Genomic DNA, 18462 nt, shown 5'->3' on the forward strand with positions numbered 1-18462 from the left:
GTGCCTTCACAGGTGTGTAAGTTACCCATGCCTTGGGCACTAATGCACCCCCATACCATCACACATGCTGGCTTTTCAACTTTGTGTCAATAACAGTCTGGATGGTTCGCTTCCCCTTTGGTCCGAATGACGCAATGTAGAATATTTCCAAAAACAACTTGAAATGTGGACTCGTCAGACCACAGAACACTTTTCCACTTTGCATCAGTCCATCTTAGATGATCTCGGGCCCAGAGAAGCCGGTGGCGTTTCTGGATGTTGTTGATGAATGGCTTTCGCTTTGCATAGTAGAGTTTTAACTTGCACTTACAAATGTAACAACCAACTGTATTTAGTGACAGTGGTTTTCTGAAGTGTTCCTGAGCCCATGTGGCGATATCCTTTAGAGATTGATATCGGTTTTTGATACAGTGCCGTCTGAGGGATGGAATGTCACAGTCATTCAATGTTGGTTTCCGGCATGCCGCTTATGTGGAGGGATTTCTCCAGATTCTCTGAACCTTTTGATGATATTATGGAGCGTAGATGTTGAAATCCCTCAATTTCTTGCAATTGCACTTTAAGAAATGTTGTTCTTGAACTGTTTGACTATTTGCTCACACAGTTGTGGACAAAGGGGTGTACCTCGCCCCATCTTTTCTTGTGAAAGACTGAGCATTTTTTGGGATGCTGTTTTTATAGCCAATTAGCCTGCACACCTGTGGGATGTTGCAAATAAGTGTTTGATGAGCATTCCTCAACTTTATCAGTATTTATTGCCACCTTTCCCAACTTCTTTGTCACGTGTTGCTGGCATCAAATTCTAAAGTTAATGATTCTTTGCAAAAAAAAAAGTTTATGAGTTTGAACATCAAACATGTTGTCTTTGTAGCATATTCAACTGAATATGGGTTGAAAAGGATTTGCAAATCATTGTATTCTGTTTATATTTACATCTAACACAATTTCCCAACTCATATGGAAACGGGGTTTGTAGGGAATAGGTACTGAACTGTGTAATCTACTAATACAAGTTTCAATCAAACAATCAATGGGACAGTAAAGGTGAAAATATTCAGATTGAATATTATTGGTCCTGAGGCCTCAGAGGATGAATATAGGAGCAGAGTCCATGAAATAAAAGTGTTGCCAAAGCCAAACCTGATAATTTCACTCCATTCAGTCAAATGTCTTTCCAGCCGTTCACAGACATCACATCACTGTCTCGTCCGTGTTCAGAGCAGGCACCTCATGCAACATCTTGAAGAGACATAGAATATTAGAAAAGGAATATCTATTCCCAATGAATCTGCTTTGGTCTGCGTTACTAGAAGAGAGAATAATATACAGACGTCAAGCCAGCAGTTTGGATTGTCACTTTAAATCCACACATCTAACAGGACAACACAAAGTACACCACAAATCCACACATTTAACAGGACAACACAAATCCACACATCTAACAGGACAACACAAAGTACACCACAAATCCACACATCTAACAGGACAACACAAAGTACACCAGAAATCCACACATTTAACAGGACAACACAAATCCACACATCTAACAGGACAACACAAAGTACACCACAAATCCACACATTTAACAGGACAACACAAACACCACACATCTAACAGGACAACACAAAGTACACCACAAATCCACACATCTAACAGGACAACACAAAGTACACCACAAATCCACACATCTAACAGGACAACACAAAGTACACCACAAATCCACACATTTAACAGGATAACACAAATCCACACATCTAACAGGACAACATAAAGTACACCACAAATCCACACATCTAGCAGGACAACACCAAGTAAACACAAATCCACACATCTAACAGGACAACACAAATCCACACATCTAACAGGACAACACAAAGTACACCACAAATCCACACATTTAATAGGACAACACAAATCTACACATCTAACAGGACAACACAAAGTACACACAAATCCACACATCTAACAGGACAACACAAATCCACACATCTAACAGGACAACACAAAGTACACCACAAATCCACACATCTAACAGGACAACACAAAGTACACCACAAATCCACACATTTAACAGGACAACACAAATCTACACATCTAACAGGACAACACAAAGTACACACAAATCCACACATCTAACAGGACAACACAAATCCACACATCTAACAGGACAACACAAAGTACACCACAAATCCACACATCTAACAGGACAACACAAAGTACACCACAAATCCACACATTTAACAGGACAACACAAATCTACACATCTAACAGGACAACACAAAGTACACACAAATCCACACATCTAACAGGACAACACAAATCCACACATCTAACAGGACAACACAAAGTACACCACAAATCCACACATTTAACAGGACAACACAAATCCACACATTTAACAGGACAACAGAAATCTACACATCTAACAGGACAACACAAACACCACACATCTAACAGGACAACACAAACACCACACATCTAACAGGACAACAGAAATCCACACATTTAACAGGACAACACAAACACCACACATCTAACAGGACAACACAAATCCACACATCTAACAGGACAACACAAATCCACACATCTAACAGGACAACAGAAATCCACACATTTAACAGGACAACACAAACACCACACATCTAACAGGACAACACAAAGTACACCACAAATCCACACATCTAACAGGACAACACAAAGTACACCACAAATCCACACATCTAACAGGACAACACAAATCCACACATCTAACAGGACAACACCAAGTACACACAAATCCACACGTCTAACAGGACAACACAAATCCACACATCTAACAGGACAACACAAACACCACACATCTAACAGGACAACACAAAGTACACACAAATCCACACATCTATCAGGACAACACAAAGTACACACAAATCCACACATCTATCAGGACAACACAAAGTACACACAAATCCACACATCTAACAAGACAACACAAACACCACACATCTAACAGGACAACACAAACACCACACATCTAACAGGACAACACAAAGGCTCCTTGCCCTTTTTAAGGAGGAGAGAATCTGAAGCTTGGTTGAGCGTTTGCGGGAGGTTGCCAGATTTACACAATTCATGGATTTCAGTGGAGAGACTTCGTCGAGGGGGCGTGGCCTGCCTTGTTCAGACCGACGCCATGGCAACGATAAAAGACACGCAATGACAGTACCCAAATGTGCTAACAAATGTGTGTGTGTGTGTTTGTAGAGACGCTGTTGGATGACTTCATGTTGACCCATCCCATCTTCCTGACGGCAGACACCTTCCAGCAACTTTTACTGCAACAGTATCCTCCACACACACACACACACACACACACACACACTTTCGACGTACCAAACTGAGGGCAAACTCCTTCCTTGAGCTCCACTTTCAGATTTAGTGTGAACCCAGGGGAGGGGGAGCAGGATGAGAGAGGAGGGGCGGGGCCAGACGGGGAGGCGGGGCCTGCGCTGGAGGGCGTGCACAAGAAGCGGGCGGTGCTGAGCGTCGCCTTTCGATACCTGGACATGTACCGAGACTTCCTGCAGGAGGACGGCGACAAATTCCCCAAGGTGACACAACTACACGACTACACACACAGGTGTCTGCAACTCGTGTGTGTGTGTGTGTGTGTGTGTGTGTGTGTGTGTGTGTGTGTGCAGGAGTTGTACGTGTGTGCTCTTCAGGAGCTGAGCCGCCATCCTGAGCTGGTGGACGACGTGGTCAAACTGCAACGCTGGACAGAAATGTTCAACTGCCCGTACGTGCACACACACACACACACACACACACACACACACACAGGTATAGACCGAGGTGTGTGTGTGTTGTCAGCTGTGAGGAGGAGAAGGAGAGCAGGAGGAAGCAGGTGCGACCGCTCTTCCGACACTTCCGACGCATCGACGCCTGTCTGCAGCCCAGGGAGGCGTTCAGGGGCTCGGACGAGAGTAGGACATCTCAGACACACCTTTCTCCCAGCAAGGCACTAGGCTAAGGGCAGGCGGGCAGTCTTTTGCAGAGTGTACACGCGCGACCATTCCTACGTCACCATCCGCAGTCGCCTGTCCTGCCGGGTGGGAGACATCCTGGCTCTGGTGCGAGAGAAGCTGCAGTACAGCGACGAGCAGCCCCTCCTTCCCGGGAACCTCATCTTGGTGGCCGTCACCTCCGCCGGAGGTGGGTCACATGACTCCTCCTGGCGGCGCCCGGTCTGACGGTGACTTGTGTCGTGTGCAGAGAAGGCGGTGTTTCGCCCCAGCGACGAGGCCGTCTTCACCACCCTGGGAGTCAACACGCACCTCTTCACCTGCCAGCCCTGCGAGCTGGACTCACTGGTGACTGACCTCCCCGCTAACTCTCCTCCCTGCCTCGGCCTGATGTCACTTCTAACAGAACAACACAAACACCACACATCTAACAGGACAACACAAATCCACACATCTAACAGGACAACACAAAGTACACACAAATCCACACATCTAACAGGACAACACAAAGTACACCACAAATCCACAAATCTAAAAGGACAACACAAATCCACACATCTAACAGGACAACACAAACACCACACATCTAACAGGACAACACAAAGTACACACAAATCCACACATCTAACAAGACAACACAAACACCACACATCTAACAGGACAACACAAACACCACACATCTAACAGGACAACACAAAGTACACACAAATCCACACATCTAACAGGACAACACAAAGTACACACAAATCCACACATCTAACAAGACAACACAAACACCACACATCTAACAGGACAACACAAACACCACACATCTAACAGGACAACACAAAGTACACACAAATCCACACATCTAACAGGACAACACAAAGTACACCACAAATCCACAAATCTAACAGGACAACACAAATCCACACATCTAACAGGACAACACAAACACCACACATCTAACAGGACAACACCAAGTACACACAAATCCACACATCTAACAGGACAACACAAATCCACACATCTAACAGGACAACACAAACACCACACATCTAACAGGACAACACAAACACCACACATCTAACAGGACAACACAAACACCACACATCTAACAGGACAACACAAACACCACACATCTAACAGGACAACACAAAGTACACACAAATCCACACATCTAACAGAACAACACAAAGTACACACAAATCCACACATCTAACAGGACAACACAAAGTACACACAAATCCACACATCTCACAGGACAACACAAATCCACACATCTAACAGGACAACACAAAGTACACACAAATCCACACATCTAACAGGACAACACAAAGTACACACAAATCCACACATCTATCAGGACAACACAAAGTACACACAAATCCACACATCCAACAAGACAACACAAACACCACACATCTAACAGGACAACACAAACACCACACATCTAACAGGACAACACAAAGTACACACAAATCCACACATCTAACAGGACAACACAAAGTACACACAAATCCACACATCTAACAGGACAACACAAAGTACACACAAATCCACACATCTAACAAGACAACACAAACACCACACATCTAACAGGACAACACAAAGTACACACAAATCCACACATCTAACAGGACAACACAAAGTACACCACAAATCCACAAATCTAACAGGACAACACAAATCCACACATCTAACAGGACAACACAAACACCACACATCTAACAGGACAACACCAAGTACACACAAATCCACACATCTAACAGGACAACACAAATCCACACATCTAACAGGACAACACAAACACCACACATCTAACAGGACAACACAAACACCACACATCTAACAGGACAACACAAACACCACACATCTAACAGGACAACACAAACACCACATATCTAACAGGACAACACAAAGTACACACAAATCCACACATCTAACAGGACAACACAAAGTACACACAAATCCACACATCTAACAGGACAACACAAAGTACACACAAATCCACACATCTAACAAGACAACACAAACACCACACATCTAACAGGACAACACAAAGTACACACAAATCCACACATCTAACAGGACAACACAAAGTACACCACAAATCCACAAATCTAACAGGACAACACAAATCCACACATCTAACAGGACAACACAAACACCACACATCTAACAGGACAACACCAAGTACACACAAATCCACACATCTAACAGGACAACACAAATCCACACATCTAACAGGACAACACAAACACCACACATCTAACAGGACAACACAAAGTACACACAAATCCACACATCTAACAGAACAACACAAAGTACACACAAATCCACACATCTAACAGGACAACACAAAGTACACACAAATCCACACATCTAACAGGACAACACAAAGTACACACAAATCCACACATCTAACAGAACAACACAAAGTACACACAAATCCACACATCTAACAGAACAACACAAAGTACACACAAATCCACACATCTAACAGGACAACACAAAGTACACACAAATCCACACATCTAACAGGACAACACAAAGTACACACAAATCCACACATCTAACAGAACAACACAAAGTACACACAAATCCACACATCTAACAGGACAACACAAAGTACACACAAATCCACACATCTAACAGGACAACACAAAGTACACACAAATTCACACATCTAACAGAACAACACAAAGTACACACAAATCCACACATCTAACAGGACAACACAAAGTACACACAAATCCACACATCTAACAGGACAACACAAAGTACACACAAATCCACACATCTAACAGAACAACACAAAGTACACACAAATCCACACATCTAACAGAACAACACAAAGTACACACAAATCCACACATCTAACAGAACAACACAAAGTACACACAAATCCACACATCTAACAGGACAACACAAAGTACACACAAATCCACACATCTAACAGGACAACACAAAGTACACACAAATCCACACATCTAACAGGACAACACAAAGTACACACAAATCCACACATCTAACAGGACAACACAAAGTACACACAAATCCACACATCTAACAGGACAACACAAAGTACACACAAATCCACACATCTAACAGGACAACACAAAGTACACACAAATCCACACATCTAACAGGACAACTCTCCTCCCTGCCTCGGCCTGATGTCACTTCCTGTCCCGCCAGCTCCCGCTCCCTGAGGAGATCCACTGGACGCCGGGGGACAGCAAACTTCACGACATGTCAGCGGAAGAAGTGGCCAACCAGCTGGTGGCCTTCGACTGGGAGCTCTTCAGCTGCGTGCACGAGGTTGCTGCGCACACACACACACACACACACACACACACACACACACAGCATCTGAGCGTGGACGTGGGCGCCCCCTGCAGGTGGAGTTTGTGTGTTACGTGTTTCATGGAGAGCAGTCCCGCTGGCGCCCCCTCAACCTGGAGCTGGTACTGCAGCGCTGCAGTGAAGTCCAGCACTGGGTGGCCACTGAGATCCTGCAGTGTCAGTCCTTGCCCAAACGTGTCCAACTGCTCCGCAAGTTCATCAAGATCGCAGCGCTGTGAGTCACACTTCTCTAGGGTGCTATTATTAAATAGGTGTATAATTGTTTGTTTGTTACATTTTAATGTTGTATTATTAAATAGTTGTATAATTGTTTGTTTGTTACATTTTAATGTTGTATTATTAAATAGTTGTATAATTGTTTGTTTGTTACATTTTAATGTTGTATTATTAAATAGTTGTATAATTGTTTGTTTGTTACATTTTAATGTTGTATTATTAAATAGTTGTATAATAGTTTGTTTGTTACATTTTAATGTTGTATTATTAAATAGTTGTATAATTGTTTGTTTGTTACATTTTAATGTTGTATTATTAAATAGTTGTATAATTGTTTGTTGTCACATGTTAAGGTGCTATTATTAAATAGTTGTATAATTGTTTGTTTGTCAGATGTTAAGGTGGTATTGTTAAGTTGTTGTATAATTGTTTGTTTGTCACATGTTAAGGTGGTATTATTAAATAGGTGTATTATTGTTTGTTGTCACGTGTTAAGGTGGTATTATTAAATAAATGTATAATTTTTTGTTTGTCAGATGTTAAGGTGCTATTATTAAATAGTTGTATGATTGTTTGTTTGTTACATGTTAATGTGGTTTTATTACATAGCTGTATAATTGTTTGTTGTCACATGTTAAGGTGGTATTATTAAATAGTTGTATAATTGTTTGCTTGTCACATGTTAATGTTGTATTATTAAATACTTGTATAATTGTTTGTTTGTCACATGTTAAGGTGGTATTATTAAATAGTGGTATAATTGTTTGTTTGTTACATGTTAATGTTGTATTATTAAATAGTTGTATAATTGTTTGTTACATGTTAAGGTGGTATTATTAAATAGTTGTATAATTGTTTGTTGTCACATGTTAATGTTGTATTATTAAATAGTTGTATAATTGTTTGTCACATGGTAAGGTGGTATTATTAAATAGTGGTATAATTGTTTGTTTGTTACATGTTAATGTTGTATTATTAAATAGTTGTATAATTGTTTGTTACATGTTAAGGTGGTATTATTAAATAGTTGTATAATTGTTTGTTGTCACATGTTAATGTTGTATTATTAAATAGTTGTATAATTGTTTGTTGTCACATGTTAATGTTGTATTAAATAGTTGTATAATTCTTTGTCACATGTTAATGTTGTATTATTAAATAGGTGTATAATTGTTTGTTTGTCACATGTTAATGTTGTATTATTAAATAGTTGTATAATAGTTTGTTTGTTATATTTTAAGGTGGTATTATTAAATAGTTGTATAATTGTTTGTTGTCACATGTTAATGTTGTATTATTAAATAGTTGTATAATTGTTTGTTTGTCACATGTTAAGGTGGTATTATTAAATAGTTGTATAATTGTTTGTTGTCAAATGTTAGGGTGGTATTATTAAATAGTTGTATAATTGTTTGTTTGTCAGATGTTAAGGTGGTATTATTAAATAGTTGTATAATTGTTTGTTGTCACATGTTAAGGTGGTATTATTAAATAGGTGTATAATTGTTTGTTGTCACATGTTAAGGTGGTATTATTTAATAGTTGTATAATTGTTTGCTTGTCACATGTTAATGTTGTATTATTAAATAGTTGTATAATTGTTTGCTTGTCACATGTTAATGTTGTATTATTAAATAGTTGTATAATTGTTTGTTTGTCAGATGTTAAGGTGCTATTATTAAATAGTTGTATAATTGTTTGTTGTCACATGTTAAGGTGGTATTATTAAATAGTTGTATAATTGTTTCTTATCACATGTTAAGGTGGTATTATTAAATGGGTGTATTAATGTTTGGTTGTCACATGTTAATGTTGTATTATTAAATAGTTGTATAATTGTTTGTTTGTCAGATGTTAAGGTGGTATTATTGAATAGCTGTATAATTGTTTGTTGTCACATGTTAATGTTGTATTAAATAGTTGTATAATTGTTTGTTTGTTACATGTTAATGTTGTTTTATTAAATAGTTGTATAATTGTTTGTTTTTTCACATGTTAAGGTGGTATTATTAAATAGCTGTATAATTGTTTGTTGTCACATGCTAAGGTGGTATTATTAAATAGTTGTATAATTGTTTCTTATCACATGTTAAGGTGGTATTATTAAATAGGTGTATAATTGTTTGGTTGTCACATGTTAATATTGTATTATTAAATAGTTGTATAATTGTTTGTTGTCACATGTTAATGTTTTATTAAATAGTTGTATAATTGTTTGTTTGTCACATGTTAAGGTGGTATTATTAAATAGCTGTAGAATTGTTTGGTTGTCACATGTTAATGTTGTATTATTAAATAGTTGTATAATTGTTTGCTTGTCACATGTTAATGTTGTATTATTAAATAGTTGTATAATTGTTTGCTTGTCACATGTTAATGTTGTACTATCAAATAGTTGTATAATTGTTTGTTTGTCACATGTTAAGGTGGTATTATTAAATAGTTGTATAATTGTTTGTTGTCACATGTTAAGGTGGTATTATTAAATAGTTGTATAATTGTTTTTTGTCACATGTTAATGTTTTATTATTAAATAGTTGTATAATTGTTTGTCAGATGTTAAGGTGCTATTATTAAATAGTTGTATAATTGTTTGTTGTCACCTGTTAATGTTTTATTAAATAGTTGTATAATTGTTTTTGTCACATGTTAAGGTGGTATTATTAAATAGTTGTATAATTGTTTGTTTGTCAGAGGTTAAGATGGTATTATTAAATAGCTGTATAATTGTTTGTTGTCACATGTTAAGCTGGTATTATTAAATAGTTGTATAATTGTTTGGTTGTCACATGTTAATGTTGTTATTAAATAGTTGTATAATTGTTTGTTTGTCAGATGTTAAGGTGGTATTATTAAATAGCTGTATAATTGTTTGTTGTCACATGTTAATGTTGTATTAAATAGTTGTATAATTGTTTAGTTGTCAAATGTTAATGTTGTATTATTAAATAGTTGTATAATTGTTTGTTGTCACATGTTAATGTTTTATTAAATAGTTGTATAATTGTTTTTTTGTCACATGTTAATGTTGTATTATTAAATAGTTGTATAATTGTTTGCTTGTCACATGTTAATGTTGTATTATTAAATAGTTGTATAATTGTTTGTTTGTCACATGTTAAGGTGGTATTATTAAATAGTTGTAAAATTGTTTGCTTGTCACATGTTAATGTTGTATTATTAAATAGTAGTATAATTGTTTGTTTGTCAGATGTTAAGGTGCTATTATTAAATAGTTGTATAATTGTTTGTTGTCACATGTTAAGGTGGTATTATTAAATAATTGTATAATTGTTTCTTATCACATGTTAAGGTGGTATTATTAAATAGGTGTATAATTGTTTGGTTGTCACATGTTAATGTTGTATTATTAAATAGTTGTATAATTGTTTGTTTTTCAGATGTTAAGGTGGTATTATTAAATAGGTGTATAATTGTTTGTTGTCACATGTTAATGTTTTATTAAATAGTTGTATAATTGTTTTTGTCACATGTTAAGGTGGTATTATTAAATAGTTGTATAATTGTTTGTTTGTCAGATGTTAAGGTGGTATTATTAAATAGTTGTATAATTGTTTGTTTTCACATGTTAATGTTGTGTTATTAAATAGTTGTATAATTGTTTGTTTGTCAGATGTTAAGGTGGTATTATTAAATAGCTGTATAATTGTTTGTTAGATGTTAATGTTGTATTAAATAGGTGTATAATTGTTTGTTTGTTACATGTTAATGTTGTTTTATTAAATAGTTGTATAATTGTTTTTTGTCACATATTAAGGTGGTATTATTAAAAAGCTGTATAATTGTTTGTTGTCACATGCTAAGGTGGTATTATTAAATAGTTGTATAATTGTTTCTTATCACATGTTAAGGTGGTATTATTAAATAGGTGTATAATTGTTTAGTTGTCACATGTTAATGTTGTATTATTAAATAGTTGTATAATTGTTTGTTGTCACATGTTAATGTTTTATTAAATAGTTGTATAATTGTTTTTTTGTCACATGTTAAGGTGGTATTATTAAATAGCTGTATAGTTGTTTGGTTGTCACATGTTAATGTTGAATTATTAAGTAGTTTTATAATTGTTTGTCACATTTTAAGGTGGTATTATTAAATAGTTTTATAATTGTTTGTTGTCACATGTTAAGCTGGTATTATTAAATAGTTGTATAATTGTTTGGTTGTCACATGTTAATGTTGTGTTATTAAATAGTTGTATAATTGTTTGTTTGTCAGATGTTAAGGTGGTATTATTAAATAGCTGTATAATTGTTTGTTGTCACATGTTAATGTTGTATTAAATAGTTGTATAATTCTTTGTTTGTTACATGTTAATGTTGTTTTATTAAATAGTTGTATAATTGTTTGTTTGTCACATGTTAAGGTGGTATTATTAAATAGCTGTATAATTGTTTGTTGTCACATGCTAAGGTGGTATTTTTAAATAGTTGTATAATTGTTTCTTATCACATGTTAAGGTGGTATTATTAAATAGGTGTATAATTGTTTAGTTGTCAAATGTTAATGTTGTATTATTAAATAGTTGTATAATTGTTTGTTGTCACATGTTAATGTTTTATTAAATAGTTGTATAATTGTTTTTTTGCCACATGTTAATGTTGTATTATTAAATAGTTGTATAATTGTTTGCTTGTCACATGTTAATGTTGTATTATTAAATAGTTGTATAATTGTTTGTTTGTCACATGTTAAGGTGGTATTATTAAATAGTTGTATAATTGTTAGTTGTCACATGTTAAGGTGGTATTATTAAATAGTTGTAAAATTGTTTGCTTGTCACATGTTAATGTTGTATTATTAAATAGTATAATTGTTTGTTTGTCAGATGTTAAGGTGCTATTATTAAATAGTTGTATAATTGTTTGTTGTCACATGTTAAGGTGGTATTATTAAATAATTGTATAATTGTTTCTTATCACATGTTAAGGTGGTATTATTAAATAGGTGTATAATTGTTTAGTTGTCAAATGTTAATGTTGTATTATTAAATAGTTGTATAATTGTTTGTTGTCACATGTTAATGTTTTATTAAATAGTTGTATAATTGTTTTTTTGCCACATGTTAATGTTGTATTATTAAATAGTTGTATAATTGTTTGCTTGTCACATGTTAATGTTGTATTATTAAATAGTTGTATAATTGTTTGTTTGTCACATGTTAAGGTGGTATTATTAAATAGTTGTATAATTGTTAGTTGTCACATGTTAAGGTGGTATTATTAAATAGTTGTAAAATTGTTTGCTTGTCACATGTTAATGTTGTATTATTAAATAGTATAATTGTTTGTTTGTCAGATGTTAAGGTGCTATTATTAAATAGTTGTATAATTGTTTGTTGTCACATGTTAAGGTGGTATTATTAAATAATTGTATAATTGTTTCTTATCACATGTTAAGGTGGTATTATTAAATAGGTGTATAATTGTTTGGTTGTCACATGTTAATGTTGTATTATTAAATAGTTGTATAATTGTTTGTTTTTCAGATGTTAAGGTGGTATTATTAAATAGGTGTATAATTGTTTGTTGTCACATGTTAATGTTTTATTAAATAGTTGTATAATTGTTTTTGTCACATGTTAAGGTGGTATTATTAAATAGTTGTATAATTGTTTGTTTGTCAGATGTTAAGGTGGTATTATTAAATAGTTGTATAATTGTTTGTTTTCACATGTTAATGTTGTGTTATTAAATAGTTGTATAATTGTTTGTTTGTCAGATGTTAAGGTGGTATTATTAAATAGCTGTATAATTGTTTGTTGTCAGATGTTAATGTTGTATTAAATAGTTGTATAATTGTTTGTCACATATTAAGGTGGTATTATTAAATAGCTGTATAATTGTTTGTTGTCACATGCTAAGGTGGTATTATTAAATAGTTGTATAATTGTTTCTTATCACATGTTAAGGTGGTATTATTAAATAGGTGTATAATTGTTTAGTTGTCACATGTTAATGTTTTATTAAATAGTTGTATAATTGTTTTTTTGTCACATGTTAAGGTGGTATTATTAAATAGCTGTATAGTTGTTTGGTTGTCACATGTTAATGTTGTATTATTAAGTAGTTGTATAATTGTTTGTCACATTTTAAGGTGGTATTATTAAATAGTTTTATAATTGTTTGTTGTCACATGTTAAAGGCCTACTGAAAGCCACTACTAATCACCACACAGTCTGATAGTTTATATATCAATGATGAAATATTAACATTGCAACACATGCCAATACGGCCGCTTTAGTTTACTAAATTACAATTTTAAATTTCCCGCGAGCTATCTTGTTGAAAAATTTGCGGAATGATGACGCTTATTTTGATGCGTGCTTGTGACGTTATTGGTTGGAGCGGACATATTAGCGCAGTACCACTCACGGCTAAGAGTCGTCTCTCTTCATCGCTTAATTACACAGTAATTTGGACATCTGTGTCGCTGAATCTTTTGCAATTGGATCAATTAATAATGGAGACGTCAAAGAAGAATGCTGTTGGTGGAAAGCGGTGGATTGCAGCTGCCTTTAGCAACACAAACACAGCCGGTGTTTCTTTGTTGTGAAGCTTTAACACAGAGCGGTCCAGCGAACTTGTTTCTCTACCAGCAAGTTTTTGGATAGGAACATTTTGATTTTAAGTCTGCTCTTACCGGAGATTTGAGCGGATTATGCGACATCCTCGTGTAGCTATCAAAAAGGCAGCTGTGATCTTAGCCCCTCCATTGGCTTCTCTCAGAGACACTGGCGGTCACCGCAGCCCTCCGGCTTTCAGGTATCACTTTATAATCTCACTAAAACACTATTAACACAATAAGCAGATAAGGGAGTTTCCGGAATTATCCTAGTAAATGTGTCTAATTACATCTGAAACGCTCCCACTGCCGTCGCCTTTTATTCTTTTTTTTTTTTTTTTTTTTTTAGTGCTTCACTCTAACTTTCCTCATCCACAAATCTTTCATCTTTGCTCAAATTCATGGGGAAATTGTCGCTTTCTCGGTCCAAATCGCTCTTGCTGCTGGTGGCCATGATTATAAACAATGTTCAGATGTGAGGAGCTCCACAACCCGTGACGTCACGCGCACATCTTGTCTGCTACTTCCGGTACAGGCAAGGCTTTTTTATTAGCGACCAAAAGTTGCGAACTTTATCGTCGATGTTCTCTACTAAATCTTTTCAGCAAAAATATGGCAATATGGCGAAATGATCAAGTATGACACCTAGAATGGACCTGCTATCCCCGTTTAAATAAGAACATCTCATTTCAGTGGGCCTTTAAGGTGGTATTATTAAATAGTTGTATAATTGTTTGTTGTCATATGTTAAGGTGGTATTATTAAATAGCTGTATAATTGTTTGGTTGTCACATGTTTAGGTGGTATTATTAAATAGCTGTATAATTGTTTGGTTGTCACATGTTTAGGTGGTATTATTAAATAGTTGTATAATTGTTTGTTCGTCAGATGTTAAGGTGGTATTATTAAATAGGTGTATAATTGTTTGTCGTCACATGTTAAGGTGGTATTATTAAATAGTTGTATAATTGTTTGTTCGTCAGATGTTAAGGTGGTATTATTAAATAGTTGTATAATTGTTTGTTGTCACATGCTAAGGTGGTATTATTAAATAGTTGTATAATTGTTTGTTCGTCAGATGTTAAGGTGGTATTATTAAATAGGTGTATAATTGTTTGTTGTCACATGTTAAGTCACCACCTCATCGCAGAGAGTTAAACCAAGACTAGACTAAGTCTGACACACCAATATGTCTTTTGATACTCTCTAATCAAATATTATGATGGAGGCTATGGAAAGCAGTGCTAAGATGAAGAAGCAAGAACATAGATGACTCATCAGAATCCATTGTTAGCAATATATCATTAGTCATTTTTGTCTCCAAAGTAATTTGCCCTGAAAGAGGACTGAAAGGTTCACAGAGATTGTTAGACGCTAAGTGTTCATTTAGCTACTCTGCAACTCTCTTTTTACAGGATTTTAGAAATAAAGGGAAGGTGGGACACCGGTCGGTAGTTAACCATGAGGTCAGGATCGAGGTTAGGTCTTTTCAGCAACAAGGTGTGCTTTCAGGTGTAAACAATGTTGTCAACAAGGTGTGCTTTCAGGTGTAAACAATGTTGTCAACAAGGTGTGCTTTCAGGTGTAAACAATGTTGTCCAAAGTGATGTCATGTGACCAAGAGGGTGTGCTTTCAGGTGTAAACAGCAGCAGGACCTTCTCTCCTTCCTGGCTGTGCTGCTCGGACTGGACAACCCCGCCCTCAGCAGACTGCGACTCACCTGGGAGGTCATTCTGTCACGCCGTTACCATGGCAACCACATCAAATGCATGCAACCAAGAACAGCTGATCATTTCTTTCTGTGTGTGTACCAGGCCCTTCCAGGAAAGTTCCGGAAACAGTTCCAACAGTTTGAAAGCATTGCTGTGAGATTTTTCTTCCCTCAAGCAAAATGTTTTTTTTTTCTTTTTTCTTTCCTTGTCTAATGGTTTCTTTTATTTTGAAATGTTAGGATCCTTCCAGAAACCACAAGTCCTACAGAGACCTGATCACCAGTCTGAGTCCTCCATTGATCCCCTTCACTCCTCTGCTGCTAAAAGGCACTAGCACACACACACACACTTAAGGAATGCACACTTAAGTTTAGAGATAAATGAGGAGTGCACACTTAAGTTTAGAGATAAATGATGAGTGCACATTTAAGTTTAGAAATAAAGGAGTGCACACTTAATTTTAGAGATAAAGGAGGAATGCACACTTAAGTTGAGGGATAAAGGAGGTGTGCACACTTAAGTTTAGAGATAAAGGAGGAATGCACACTTAAGTTTAGAGATAAATGAGGAGTGCACACTTAAGTTTAGAGATAAATGATGAGTGCACATTTAAGTTTAGAAATAAAGGAGTGCACACTTAATTTTAGAGATAAAGGAGGAATGCACACTTAAGTTGAGGGATAAAGGAGGTGTGCACACTTAAGTTTAGAGATAAAGGAGGAATGCACACTTAAGTTGAGGGATAAAGGAGGAGTGCACACTTAAGTTTAGAGATAAAGGAGTGCACACTTAATTTTAGAGATAAAGGAGGAATGCACACTTAAGTTTAGAGATAAAGGCTGAGTGCACATTTAATTTTAGAAATAAAGGAGGAATGAACACTTAAGTTGAGGGATAAAGGAGGAGTGCACACTTAAGTTTAGAGATAAAGGAGGAGTGCACATTTAAGTTTAGAAATAAAGGAGTGCACACTTAATTTTAGAGATAAAGGATGACTGCACACTTAATTTTAGAGATAAAGGATGAGTGCACATTTAAGTTTAGAGATAAAGGAGTGCACACTTAATTTTAGAGATAAAGGAGGAATGCACACTTAAGTTGAGGGATAAAGGAGGAGTGCACACTTAAGTTTAGAGATAAAGGAGGAGTGCACATTTAAGTTTAGAAGTAAAGGAGTGCACACTTAATTTTAGGGATAAAGGAGGAATGCACAGTTAAGTTGAGGGATAAAGGAGGAGTGCACATTTAAGTTTAGAGATAAATGAGTGCACATTTAAGTTTAGAAATAAAGGAGTGCACACTTGATTTTAGAGATAAAGGAGGAATGCACACTTACGTTGAGGGATAAAGGAGGAGTGCACACCTAAGTTGAGAGATAAAGGAGGAGTGCACATTTAAGTTTAGAGATAAATGAGGAGTGCACATTTAAGTTTAGAGATAAATGAGGAGTGCACACTTAAGTTTAGAGATAAAGGAAGCGTGCACACTTAAGTTTAGAGATGAAGGATGAGTGCACATTTAAGTTTAGAGATAAAGGAGGCGTTCACACTTAAAGGCCTACTGAAATGAGATGTTCTTATTTAAACGGGGATAGCAGGTCCATGCTATGTGTCATACTTGATCATTTTGCCATATTGCCATATTTTTGCTGAAAGGATTTAGTAGAGAATATCGACGATAAAGTTCACAACTTTTGGTCGCTAATAAAACAGCCTTGCCTGTGCCGGAAGTAGCAGACAATGTGCGCGTGACGTCGCGGGTTGTAGGGCTCCTCACATCTGAACATCGTTTATAATCATGGCCGTCAGCAGCTAGAGCGATTCGGACCGAGAAAGCGACAATTTCCCCATTAATTTGAGAGAGGATGAAAGAAAGATTCGTGGATGAGGATAATGACAGTGAAGGACTAGAAAAAAAAGGGGGGAAAAAAAGGTGACAGCGGTGAGAGCGATTCAGATGTTATTAAACACATTTACTAGGATAATTCTGGAAAATCCCTTATCCGCCTCTTGTGTTACTAGTGTTTTAGTGAGATTATATGGTACATGAAAGTCAAAGGGGTGTGGCCAGGGGTTCGGTGACCGCCAGTGTCTCTGAGGGCTGTCACGCAGCATCAGCAGGACGCAAGATCCGCTGATGTCTATGGGAAGAGCCGACTTATTACCACAATTTTCTCACCGAAACCTGCCTGTTGACATGGGGTCGGGATCCATGTTCGCTTGACCGCTCTGATCCATAGTAAAGCTTCATCTTCGAAAATTTTAAACAAGGAAACACCGTGTGTTTGCGTGGCTAAAGGCTAAAAGCTTCCCACCTCCATCTTTCTACTTTGACTTCTCCATTATTAATTGAACAAATTGCAAAATATTCAGCAACACAGATGTCCAGAATACTGTGGAATTATGCGATTAAAGCAGACTACTTATAGCTTGGATCGGGCTGGAAACAAATGTCCGCTACAACCCGAGACGTCACGCGCACGCGTCATCATTCCGCGACGTTTCCAACAAGATAGCTCACGGGAAATTTAAAATTGCAATTTAGTAAACTAAAGCGGCCGTATTGGCATGTGTTGCAATGTTAATATTTCATCATTGAT

At 36.2% G+C, this 18462-nt stretch overlaps 1 protein-coding gene across 2 annotated transcripts in view; it reads left to right on the top strand.

The window, feature by feature from the left end:
• Window positions 1-18462, top strand: part of rapgefl1 (Rap guanine nucleotide exchange factor (GEF)-like 1) — a 40956-nt gene that overhangs the window by 17612 nt on the left and 4882 nt on the right. The window contains exons 3-13 of one of the 2 annotated variants that reach the window (XM_061884446.1): window positions 3241-3319; window positions 3410-3587; window positions 3678-3775; window positions 3850-3962; window positions 4024-4191; window positions 4252-4349; window positions 7182-7304; window positions 7385-7563; window positions 15788-15878; window positions 15966-16016; window positions 16103-16190. In XM_061884446.1, coding sequence (XP_061740430.1) covers window positions 3241-3319; window positions 3410-3587; window positions 3678-3775; window positions 3850-3962; window positions 4024-4191; window positions 4252-4349; window positions 7182-7304; window positions 7385-7563; window positions 15788-15878; window positions 15966-16016; window positions 16103-16190 — 1266 coding nt within the window. Of the gene's footprint in view, window positions 1-3240; window positions 3320-3409; window positions 3588-3677; window positions 3776-3849; window positions 3963-4023; window positions 4192-4251; window positions 4350-7181; window positions 7305-7384; window positions 7564-15787; window positions 16017-16102; window positions 16191-18462 lie in introns of both variants that reach the window. The other variant, XM_061884445.1, reaches the window with a different exon arrangement.

This window comes from Nerophis ophidion, linkage group LG23 (assembly GCF_033978795.1).
Source record: "Nerophis ophidion isolate RoL-2023_Sa linkage group LG23, RoL_Noph_v1.0, whole genome shotgun sequence".
Classification (NCBI taxonomy): domain Eukaryota; kingdom Metazoa; phylum Chordata; class Actinopteri; order Syngnathiformes; family Syngnathidae; genus Nerophis; species Nerophis ophidion.